Raw genomic sequence first — 12,783 nt, 5'->3', positions numbered from 1 at the left:
CACCCTCCAGACCCTCGCCGGATGGCGCCAGTTGCAGTGAGTAAGACAATGCAAGGAGTGAGTTCTCGTGTTTCCCTGGGCTTGCAAGTACATATACATATATTAAAAATGACACTGTTGAAAGTAATCATCACCTCAAAGGGAGGTATCAGGTCATTTCCCCACTCAATTGCACAGAGGCTACTGGCTATGGGAAGTGAGGAGTTGACTTCAAATAACCCGGATGCATCAGTGCAACACAGCCGCACACGCCCGAGTGTCTGACTTTGGGCAATTCCCTTCAACCTCTCAGAGCCTCGGTTTTCTCATCTTTATAATGGGGGGGAAATGATGGTGTCATGCACGTTCTCGGGGCCCCTACGGGAAACAAATGAAAACGTGAAAAAGTTCTACGCCTTGCGAGCTTTTATGTTCCGCATGAGCTCAGAGGCCGCGAGGCTCGGGGAAAGCAGGACCCCAAAGCCCCGTAAACACCGCGCGACCACCCGGGCCAAGATCTTCAAGAGGTTCTTTTCAGAAGGATCGGAGAGCAATTCCCGATTGGTAGAAGAACTTGCTGTAACACACACGTACTCTGACGACCCCGCCCCAACGACTAGCCCCTCCTCTGTGCAACCCCGAGAGTTTGGGGTCATGCAGGGGGCGCCTCGAGCTCGTTTCGGAAGTCGGACCCCGCCCGCAGCCGCAGAAGCCTCGAGTCCACATCTGGGTCTCTAAAGTCTCGCCGTAGCCAGATCCCGGATCCCCACCTTCTTCACCAGTTCCCGGGCGTCCTCCAGGTCCTCGCCTTCCCCCTTCCCCCCCTCCCCGTCGGAGGCGCGGAGCCGCTAGGCAGACCCCGCGGGCGGCTGCGGCGCCAGGCCCCGCCCCGCCCCCATTATCATTAGCAGATATTACCCTAAACACTTGCTCTTTACCTCCTTTCTCCCTCCAGGCATTGGCGAGGCGGCCTGTCAATCAGGAGCTCGGGCGGCAGCCCCCCGCGCGGGGGCTCGGCGATGCCAGCCTCAGCGACAGGCGGCGGCGGCGGCGGCCACGGCACAGACACACACCCTCCCACACGCGCGCACCAGGGTAGAGCCGGCGGGCAGGCGGCGGAGGCACCCTCGGAGCCCGGCGCCCGGCGGGGAGGGGACGTGCTCCGAGGGACCGGCCCCGAGGCGCCGGATGGAGGAAGAGATGCAGCCGGCAGAGGAGGGGCCCAGCGTCCCCAAAATCTACAAGCAGCGCAGCCCCTACAGCGTCCTCAAGACGTTCCCCAGCAAGAGACCGGCGCTGGCCAAGCGCTACGAGCGACCCACCCTGGTGGAGCTGCCGCACGTGCGGGCGCCCCCGCCGCCCCCGCCGCCCTTCGCGCCGCACGCCGCCGTCTCCATCAGCAGCAGCGAGCCGCCGCCGCAGCAGTTCCAGGCGCAGAGCTCCTACCCCCCCGGGCCCGGCCGGGCCGCCGCCGCCGCTTCGTCGTCGTCGCCGTCCTGCACGCCCGCCACATCCCAGGGCCACTTGAGGACTCCGGCGCAGCCGCCGCCCGCGTCCCCCGCCACCTCCTCGTCGTCTTCGTTCGCCGCTGTCGTCAGGTATGGCCCAGGCGCGGCGGCGGCCGCCGGCACCGGCGGCACGGGTAGCGACAGCGCCAGCCTGGAGCTCAGCGCAGGTACCAACTCTCCGCACAACTTTCCTTCCCGCCACGGCCGGGGGCAGCGGGAGGGGACCCGGGAAGGAGAAGCGGGGGGCCGCCGACACTCTCGCGTGCTGGGCCGAGTCGGGACGTCGGGGCGCACCCTGGGGCCTCCCCGCGCGCCCGGAAACTTCGAGAGGATTCTCCAGCGCCGCCGCGCCTGGGCTTCCGACGGCGCGCGCCTAACAGGTGGCTCCACGGCTTGGATCCCGCGCCGGGAAGCACGGCTGTGGCGGTCGGCGGCTGGGATCGCTCGGGCGTGGGCCGGAGTGGGGCCAGACGCCCCGGGGGATAGCGGCGGCCGCTCGGGAAGAAGCTGGAGCTTCTCGGGCCGCCCCGCTGGGACGCCCTCGTACTACTTCACTTTTTCCGTCTGCTTTTTCCCTTTCTCCTTCTTCCTCCATTTGTTTCTTCTTTTCTCCGCTTCTCCTTTGCCTTCTAGTGCTTTCTTCGCCACCTCTTTGATGCACTCACGCTGTCGCAGTCCGTGCTCGCTGGCTCTCAGTTCCGTTTTTCCTTCTGTCTTTTTCTGTGCGCCTGTGTTTCTCGGGGGCGCTCTGTCTCGCTCTGTCCCTTTTCCCTCCCACCCCTTGGTTGTGAGACTCGGGGCTCCTCCGCGTCCGCCACGCCGTGGATTTCGGGCGCGGGGAACCATCCCGCCTCTCCTTCCTGCCCCGGGAGTCGCAGGCACTCTGCTCCCACCGCCCACGTCGTCGTCCCACCCATCCCCTCGTCCCCGTCCGTGGGACGCTGCCGCGCCGCGGGGTCCTGCCCCTCCCGAGCATCTCGGCCCGAGCCTTACAGAAACGCCTCGTGGGAGGCACCCACTCTGGGGTCCGCGACTCCTCTCCTTTATCTCCAGTCTGCGGGCGCTGCCGGGGCAAAGCAGCCCACTGCCTGCCTGCAGGGAGCGAGATGGGCTGGTTGCGAGGCCACAGCCTGAGGCCTGCGCCCGAGGGACCTCTCCACCAGCTCCCAGTGGGTGCAGCCACGTTTATCCACTCATTAGAACTAAAAGTTCCTGCCAAGGCCTTTTATGGCACTTTGAAGACCCCCAAATCCTGCATGTCAGTGAATCTTGAGACTTATTTTTTTCCCCTGTGGAAAATAGAAGAATGTCGTGTCTAAATGAGTTATAGATGCCTCCAGTAATAATTCTGTTGTTTGTCAATATTTTGACACATGAAGGATTGGTTTTGGAAAAGAAAACCTAATTACAGGTTATAGTGAAGACTTGATCTGTCGCATCTCTCACTGATTTGAAAATGTTTGATTGCTTTCAGTGGGGTTCTTAGGTGGACTTCCTTATTGTTTGTGGGATATGTTTTTTTTCAGTTGCTCTTACCCCAGTATTCCATTGTGTTTTTATATTCTTTGTTAGGCAGTTGGCTCACTTGATTTTCCTCCTTACTTTTTTTTTTCCCCCCCTTCTTAAGGAGGTTCATTTTCTTTCTTTCTGGCTTGGGATCTTATTTTCTCCTAAACTACTTCTTGTTCAGGCATATGTTTATTTCTAGGCTCAGTTTTATCATCCTGTATTTTTATGTTGTTTGCCAGCAATTTGGGTCCTTTTCCCATTTTCTGTGTTTTGCTTTTACTCTTTTGCGTAGTCTCAGTTCCATCATTTTCATTGAGGTTTTCCCCTCTTTATCTGCCCAGGTCAGTCTTTGATCTCCTCTTGCTTCTCCTTCCAGCCTTTGTTGACTGTCTTTCCATGTTTTACTTCCTGTTATATACTGTAAATTTACCCCCTTCTCATTTCCATTTTCATCCATAGTTTTAGCCGGCTATATATTTCCTGTATTGCTTCTTTTTTTCTGCACCAGTCACTTGCTGTTCTTTCCTTGGTTACTTCTACCCTGGCAGTTTCCTTGCTGTCCTTCATTCATGTGGGTTTTTTTTTTTCCTTCCTTTTCTCACCTTGTTCTAAATGTTCTTTTTCAGTGTTCCTTCTAATGTCCTGTTTAGTTTATTTTGTCTCTGTTCCCAGATGGAAATTATAACATCACTAAATCTAAAGGAGTGAAGAGGGGCTTTTTTGATGCCCTTCGAATTTCTCCATATTTGCTTTTATTCTCACGGTTGCTTTTGTTGTTTTTCAGGGAGGTCATAGAGAGGGGTAAGCTTGATAGCACCAAGGGCTGGATCCCTCGTGCTTGTTGGAAAGATGGGAATTGGATGGTAGGCTTCTTCCATGCAGTGAGGAAAATAGTCTGGGGGGAAGAAAGCCATAGAACTAGACATCATGAATTGTGGTCATAATATTAATCACTGATGGACAAAGCCATCTCTTAACAGGCACAGTGATGTGAGTGGCCATCAGAGAACAGCCACCTGAAGAGCTGATTGGTTCTTTGAGAAACTAGTCGTTCCACTTTGAACCAATAAGCATGTGTGCACAGACCCGTGGCCATTTAAGCATACTGGGTGGGGTGGGGGGTGGGAGTGGCGCTTTGCCTGTTGCACCCTCGCAGAAGTGTAATTGCAGTGTCTCAGGCTACCTAGTAAACTGAAAATAGTCAAAACATTCATGTTACGAAATGAGTCAAGGACAGAAGAAGAGACATAACTGAGTGTCCAGAGTAAATGCAGTGAAAAGATGAAAGGGTTGAAGTGAATCTTATTTGCCATTAAGGGCTATAACTAAGAAGAGAAATATGTGATTAAAAATAGATTTTTTCAGCATTCTTATAAAATCTCATGAAGAGTATAATTTTCCTTAAAAGGGGTAATACACCATGGTTTTAAAAGCATATTTTTCCTCTGTGGGAGGCTTAGAGTTAAAACCCACGTAGATCTTGATATGCAGCCTAAATTTGGCATCAGGAAATGGGAAATTGCATCTTTAAGCAGAGTACAATAAAAAATGAATTACAATAAATCCTATATAATTGCATAGGTCATTCTCTTTAATGAGATTTTATTAACCTGACTGTCAAGCTTTTGAGTCAGGCAGATATTTTATCTTCTTCAACTGATAAAAGTGTCAGCTATAAACCACCATATAAATATTCATAAATCTACACATCTGTGGCAGCCTATCAGCATCATTCTTTTGGACATTAAAAGCATTCTAATTACTTTCTGTCTAGCAGAGCTGAAATGCTGCCTGTTATAGTATGTGCTTGGCAGGCATGATTGCTTTTGTTTGCCATCACAAATAGCAGCATCCTATTTTATATACCGATGGTCCAGAAAATATTCAGGGATTGACTGAGCAGGATGAATATTAGGAAGCACCATCTGGTTTTGATAGCACCGAGTATATTAACTCATCTGTTAATTTTTGACACATCATTGATTTATTTATTTAGAAAAATTGCATCCTGTTTTGCTGTGTTGATGTTTGCCATTATGAAAAAAATTGGATGGCATTTTTTAAAAAAGACATAGTTCATTGATTTAAGACAAGGGTGGTGCTTCCAAAGATGCTTTCATTTTCTAACTTCTATTTTCTATGCCATGAAGTCCTCTCTTAAAAATAAGTTAAATTAATGTTTTGAGGAAATCATCTATTTTGAACTAGTTAGAAATCCTTGGGTAGATATAACATATGAATACATGACAGTAGGTCACTAAAAAAAATTTCTGCTTCTGCATTTTTAATATTAATATATTTCACCCTTCACTGGGCTAAAATCAAAAGGTTACCACTAATCTTGACTACTGTGATCTCCTTCATAGAGACAGAATTCTCTTGGGGATCTGCTGTGATGGGCAAATTCCATTCAAGGCTTTACTTACAAAGAGGGGCGGTAAAGTAGGGAGACTATTTGATTGCCTACTTCCCATCCCTCTTCTCATTCACTTATCAGATATAGGATGGATTAAACCTCTTAAATTCAGACGAATTTCCCAAAATGAATTTTTTAATTAAAAAAATAATCATGGGTTCAGATTTTGGAATTGGACAAGGCACAATTTGCAGCATGATATTATCTCCCAGTAGGCTGCACAATAAAGCAAAATAAATTAGAGAGAAGTGGGCATTTTAGAGGGCTTTGTGATTGTGATTTATTAACATTTTATGGTGTTTAATTTTAGGGAAGTTAGGGATAAAGTAGCCCTTCTGTAAACTGTTGACTTTCTTTTTCCCTGCCATCACTTGAGTGGAGCATTCTATGACTTAACCAAAAAAAAAAAAAAAAAAGTTAAAAAAATCATAATACGTGTTCACAGTTTGCTGAATTAAGAATCATAGATCAGTAGCCATTCAATTGTGTTTGTATGAAAACAGAACTTCATTTCTTAGTGATAATGGGCATCACACAGTACTTGGATTTATAATTATATTCTGTCTAGAAGGCTAAACTATTGCTGCATGCAATGTGTATTAAGTGGAAAGATTTGCTGTTTTCCACCGAATGTAGTGGTAATATTTTTCATCACACTCTTCCATGTATCAATGTTAAAATAATATTCAAATAATTCAAGGTAATGAAAAGAGAAAAAATTCTACTCTAAGGGTGACAATACCCATTTTTGTACATATCATTTCTGAAAGCAAATTCAGAATGAAGCATTTAAAAAACTGCAGGCAAGAACTACTTTATGATTGTAACTATTCTCTCATATCCTGAGTGCACTTTAATAGATTATCTTCATAATGTAGTATATTACATAATGATTTTTTCTCAGCATGTTACAAGTTTATCCTTCAATTAAGAAAACAAATCACGCTTGTCCCTAAGTCAGATTTTTTTCCCTTAAAATCTATACTCTAATGTGATTTATCAATATGATTAAAACTACTGAGTGTGTTGTAGGACACTGAACAAATACATTCAAGCAGTTCTTACTAGCCAGTTCTGTTTTAGACTTTCATATTTTGTCCCTTTCATCAAGGTTATGTTAAAGGTGTATAGGGGAAATCAATTGGGACTATGCTGATTAAAATGCAAACAGTAAATACAACTTCAGGTCTAGAATGGGATTATAGGATTAAAATGAATGAAAACTGCTGTTGTGCTAGAATTGAAAATTCCCAATCAATATCATCCTTTGATTTTACTAATAAAAGAACAGAAACCAGGAAGTAAAAAAATGAGTGTAACATCTTAAACCTCTTACTTGTATAGTTCAGCTGTTGGCTTATTATTTGGTTTTGACCATTGTAAATAAATGGCACCCAAATATTTTTGTGAGACTCCGGATAAGAGTACAAATAGTGCCTCACAGAGCATATATCAGATAATTACAAAGTATAAATCAAGCTAACCAATTGTTTAACAAAATATGTTCTGTCCACCTACCTTGACAAATACACCTTCACAGTAACCAGGTTTGGAATTTACAGCCAACCCATGTCTTTCTCTATTCCTAGCTTTATCTTCGACTAGGAGGGACCTCACATACACATATGTGGAGGTCCCACTCCACACTTCCAGGATCTGACACCATGGTCTCTGTCTTTGGATTGATGGCTCAGAGAAGATGGCAGCATAGATCCTAAAAGCAGTTTGAGTGGGGAATTCTTGGATCTTGGGGTACTTGGCCATGTGGACAGGATTGGCTGGAGAAGGAGGGTCAGGTGGCGGTCCTGCTGCCAAGGTCTGAGGGTAATACTGCTCCTAAGAGTAAGAAAGTACTATTCTAAGAAGAAAATAGTCCTATGGACTCTCAACCAGCCTAGGGTGGACTTGCTACCCCTACCTCAGTCAAGTAAATCTGAAAATGCTATAAACTAAGATGCTCTATGTATGTACAGGAGTACCTGCTGTGTGTTCAGTAACTATTTCTCAAGGCGTTGTGCTGGCCTCTGACACTCCAGTGCAGTTTATGATCCTCTACTGAGTAGAAGAGATCTGGCCTCTGTTCTGACTTGCAGTTTTTCAGCGGGATTCAGGATTTGGGAGATGTAAGGGATGCTTCCTATGTGCCAAACACTGTGCTATACGGGCTTTACATATATATTCTTTTTTTTTTTTTTTTTTTTTGAGATGGAGTCTTCACTGTCGCCAGGTTGGAGTGCAGCGGCACCATCTTGGCTCACTGCAACCTCCCTCTTCTGGGTTCAAGCGATTCTCCTGCCTCAGCCCCCCAAGTAGCTGGGACTACAGGTGCGCGCCACCATGTCCGGCTAATTTTTGTATTTGTAGTAGAGACGGGGTTTCACCGTGTTGGCCAGGATGGTCTCGATCTCCCACCTCGTGATCTGCCCACCTTGGCCTCCCAAAGTGCTGAGATTACAGGTGTGAGCCACTGCATCTGGCTGTTTTACATGTATATTCTTATTAAAAAGTTGGAAAAGAGCACTTGGACCCCTCTCCTCTGACTATCTTAGTTATTTCATGAAAGAATAATAAGAAAAAAGAACACAGTGGAACGTTGAGCACTGCGTGGAGTTCTCCTGTAGTGTGGTTTCCTTGGTCTTACATCCTGGGTGTGTTCTAGGGGATTTCTTATTGAAGCTGTTCTAGCTTATTTTTCCCATAGCAGCCCTTGAACATCTCACCATTTTTTATTCTGAAAGTTTTTTTTCCTCCAGAAAAAAATGGAGCTAGTCAACATTTTCAGAGAGAGCTAGTGCTAGTTGCATTTTTATCTTAAACAATAGTTATAGGCATCTAAAATCTAGAATATTTTGTTTATTGCCATTATTCTGGGAAAGGGGAAAGGAAATAAGAGACATCCTCATGCTTCTGTGTCAGCTCTGAAAAGTGCCCCTCTCTGTATTTATAATAGCCCATTCTAGGTGGCAATCAGGAAAGAAGCGAATCTACCCTGTGACATTTATATTTAGGGTAAATTTTCAAGACCCTTCGATATCATTAAATTACATTTTCTTTTTACAGTGACTTGATTGCTTTTGTTTGCTTTTTGCTTTCAATGGTTGACAATATGCTTTAGAATTCATGTACATGGGCTCACAGGCACCCATGCCTCGTGCCATTTTAGGATATTTGGCAATCTACTGGAAGAGGTTCTAAGAAGTGATACTACTGATTTTCAAATGATACACGTCAGCCTAAACATTGGCCTTGACGAGAAGTCCAAGTTAGCAAATAAATGAGAAGAAGGAATAGTGAACACTGATGTTAGAAGACACATACAGTTTTGTGCTCATCCTGTGCCCATAGGCCTACTCTTTGTTTTACCTTAGATTTCTAGTGAGCTCTTCAAAAAGACTTATCTTTCTTCCCCAGTTTGCATCTGGGAGCTATGTACTCTCTGCAGGGATTGTATCAGCTGATTAATAGCAAGGGCATGAGGGCACTCCAGAAATAGAAGTAATGATTGCTTTAAGCCCTCCTATCAATGAGGAATTGAGTCTGCAGTGGCTGGCTCGATTCCTTAGAGTAAGGATATTAATGAAACCAAAGGTGTGAGTTCAGACCTGTGCAGCCAGTTAATGCCACAGAGAGGGAAATCTCTATATGGTGCCCAAAGTCACAGTCCAGCCGTTTCCTAGAGCGAGAGACTGGGTGTGACTCAGCAAGCATCCCGCAGTTGCAGAACAACAGGAAGCTATGCGTTGTATTCACAGTGGATTTACTGTGTCATCTTGGTTTATGACAGACAGTAGAAATACATATTTTTAACATGTTTGAATGTTAAGCTGAAAATTGAGGACTATTTATCTTTTGCCGTTGGCTGTTGGTCACTGATGTGTCCTTTCATTTGTTTCAGAGAGTCGAATGATCTTGGATGCCTTTGCCCAGCAGTGCAGTCGAGTTCTTAGCCTCTTAAATTGTGGAGGAAAACTCCTGGACTCCAACCATTCTCAGTCCATGATTTCTTGCGTAAAGCAGGAAGGCTCAAGTTACAACGAAAGACAGGAGCACTGTCACATTGGGAAAGGGGTCCACAGTCAGACCTCAGACAGTGTAGACATAGAGATGCAATATATGCAAAGGAAACAACAAACTTCTGCCTTTTTGAGGGTTTTCACTGACTCTCTACAAAATTACCTGCTCTCGGGAAGCTTTCCGACTCCAAACCCCTCGTCAGCCAGTGAATATGGCCACCTGGCCGACGTGGATCCTCTGTCAACCTCTCCTGTGCATACATTAGGTGGCTGGACTTCCCCAGCAACGTCCGAATCCCATGGCCACCCATCTTCATCTACACTGCCAGAAGAGGAGGAGGAGGAGGAAGAGGAAGGCTATTGTCCTCGATGCCAAGAGCTGGAGCAGGAGGTTATTTCACTGCAACAAGAAAATGAAGAGCTCAGAAGGAAATTAGAGAGCATCCCAGGTATCCTGCCATATTCCTTGCAAGACAACTTCAACCCTTCTTTCTTTCACTTGTCTCATCTGTCTGTGTATTTCTGTACTCATGTATGTGTATGTGTATATGTATGTGTGGGCTTTTTTTGTTTTTTGGCCAGTGATGTAGAAAAGTTGGAAAAAACAGACATGCTCAAGGGCTTCTTAGCCCGTCCAGTGCCAAACAGAAATTTTAGGAGGAGCCACTAGCCTGTTTACTTCCAGCCACCGTGTTCTTGTGTATAGGCCTGAACACCATAGTCCTATTAAAAGGTGTGTCTATCAATATAAAAATAATTTCTTGATGTGCTGCTTTGACATTGAAATAGGTCAAGTGCTATAAGCCTGTTTTCTTAAAAAGTGGTCCTCTTCCTTTAAAATGGGTTTTGAATTTTTAAAAACTTTGATCCTATGCATTTTATTAGTCAATGATAGAAATTAAAGTGAAATACTTTGAGAGGCAGGACTCAAGTAGTACTGAACAAATGAAATGGTCTCTTCTATTTCATTAATTTTCCCTGCCTTTCCTTTTAAGTTTCAACAAGCATAACGTCTTTAGCATATACACTGTCCTAATAGGTCAAAGATAGACCAGTAATTAAGCCGGCCCCAAAACGTTTCTTGGCCCTGACTAAACATGAGGCATTTCCTGCCTGTTAGAGACACTAGATTTTCAGAGTAGTAAAATCATCTTTCTGGCAAGACATTCTCTGGGTTGAAAAGTCTTTTTTTTTTTTTTTTAAACTGGTAAGGTACTGATTTTACTTTTTTTTTTTTTTTGAGACGGAGTCTCACTCTGTCACTGAGTCTGGAGTGCAGTGGCACCGTGTCGGCTCACTGCAACCTCCGTCTCCTGGGTACAAGCAATTCTTGTGCCTCAGCCTCCCGAGTAGCTGGGATTACAGGCACCCACCACTACGCCTGGCAAGTTTGTATATATATATATATTTTTTTTAGTAGAGATGGGGTTTCACCATGTTGGCCAGACTGGTCTCGAACTCCTGACCTCGGGTGATCCACCCATCTTGGCCTCCCAAAGTGCTGGGATTACAGGCATGAGCCACAGTGCCAGCCCTGATTTTACTTTTATCTTTGAATTCATTCCTGTACGTCTGTGGCTTACAGAAGACATTAAGATCATTAACAGGTACAATCTCTTCAAACCTTTTTAATTGTGCGGTCATTGCTAAAAAGTGTTTAAGCTTGAGGCCGGGCACAATGGCTCACGCCTGTAATCCCAGCACTTTGGGAGGCCGAGGGGGGCGGATCACAAAGTCAGGTGATCGAGACCATCCTGGCTAACATGGTGAAACCCCGCCTCTACTAAAAAAAATACACAAAAGTAGCCAGGCATGGTGGCAGGTGCCTGTAGTCCCAGCTACTCGGGAGGCTGAGGCAGGAGAATGACGTGAACCCGGGAGGTGGAGGTTCGGTGAGCTGAGATTGTGCCTCTGCACTCCAGCCTGGGTGACAGAGGGAGACTGGGTCTCAAAAAAAAAAAATGTTTAAGCTTGTGCCCACAAATCTACACATTTATTGGCTAATTGCATACATGTACTACTATTCTAATATATTGGGGTTCAAAATAAATCATACATAAGAAATTTTAAAATTTTAATGCTGATACATATGCATAAATATAAGTTATATCCTTTTTTTGTTTGTTTTAATTGAGACGGAGTCTTGCTCTGCTGCCCAGGCTGGTGTGCAGTGGTGCCGTCTTGGCTCACTGCAGCTTCCGCTGCCTGAGTTCAAGCGATTCTCCTGCCTCAGCCTCCTGAGTAGCTAGGACTACAGGCATGCACCACCACGCCTGGCTAATTTTTTTTATTATTATTATATTTTTAGTAGAGACAGCGTTTCGCCACATTGGCCAGGCTGGTCTCGAACTCCTGACTTCAGGTGATCCGCTGGCCTTGGCCCCCCAAAGTGCTGGGACTACAGGCATGAGCCACAGCACCCGGCCAATATAAGCTATATTCTTTGCCTAGTACGGTATCTTTGTATCACTCAATTTGGCAGCTGATCTAGAAAGAAGGAAATGTTAAAGAAAACTACCCACTTGTTTATTAGTAGACAAAGGAAACAAAAAGAAGGTTTATCATTTAAAATAATTCTCCAAATAGAGCTGAGGCTTGGTTCAGAACATTTTGGAATTAAATTAAGTGCAATTGTCCTGTGGAGGGGAGGAAGTAAGAGGTGCAGCAAATTCGTTTTCTCCTTTTGCATTGGAGCCCTGGGGTTAGATGCAGACGAGTAGTGTTTTCCCACGCCAGGCAGGCACCGACTACAAGACAGACACTGGGTAGAACCCAGAAGAATGTAGTGGAACCAGATCATTCCTGGTTTCCCCAAGTCCAAGACATGGTTGCAGCTAGCACACTGTGGGATTTTACAAGTCTCACAGCTATGTAACCAGTGCTTAGTTCACTGTGGGTTTATCTCATAGGGGTATTTCTGTTGTCACCCCCACTGCCCTCTTTAGCTGGGGCAGAAAATAGTGTCGTAGAGATCATCCAGCTACAGAGACTTTCATCAGCCACTCAGAACCATAACCAAAGGAGCCTTCCTAGCTTCTGAAGTGCTTAGTGGCACTCCTTGATCTCATCTTGGGAAAGAGTTTCAGAGTGCAAGGACAGGTGACACAAACGTCCCAAGTATTATTGTCTAATTCCTGATCCTAAATATTTGGCAAGCTGTATGTCCTTGATGTGCCCTAAGCAAACTTGGGGTTCAGTCCGCCTCTCACTTACCGAACCCATAGCAGGTCAGGTTCCTGTGGTAGGAGTTAACTCAGTGTTGGCCTGCCACTAATCATTGTCTTTTGTACTTCCCAGAAAGTTGGAGATGCTGCCATTTCTTGAGCCTTCTTGATGATCAAACATTGAATTGACCCTG

At 45.6% G+C, this 12,783-nt stretch overlaps 1 protein-coding gene across 3 annotated transcripts in view; it reads left to right on the top strand.

Annotated features, from left to right (window-relative positions):
- Positions 1-623: 623 nt before the first annotated feature.
- The window catches only part of BEND4 (BEN domain containing 4), a 41,836-nt gene continuing 29,676 nt past the window's right edge, over positions 624-12,783 (top strand). For 2 of the 3 annotated variants that reach the window (XM_019026091.4, XM_019026090.4), the window contains exons 1-2: positions 624-1,654; positions 9,308-9,874. In XM_019026091.4, coding sequence (XP_018881636.1) covers positions 1,168-1,654; positions 9,308-9,874 — 1,054 coding nt within the window. In that variant the 5' untranslated portion in view covers positions 624-1,167. The remainder of the gene's footprint in view (positions 1,655-9,307; positions 9,875-12,783) is intronic. The other variant, XM_019026092.4, reaches the window with a different exon arrangement.

This window comes from Gorilla gorilla, chromosome 3 (genome assembly GCF_029281585.2).
Source record: "Gorilla gorilla gorilla isolate KB3781 chromosome 3, NHGRI_mGorGor1-v2.1_pri, whole genome shotgun sequence".
NCBI classification, from domain to species: Eukaryota; Metazoa; Chordata; class Mammalia; order Primates; family Hominidae; genus Gorilla; species Gorilla gorilla.
This window is presented reverse-complemented; position numbering and strand designations above follow the sequence as displayed.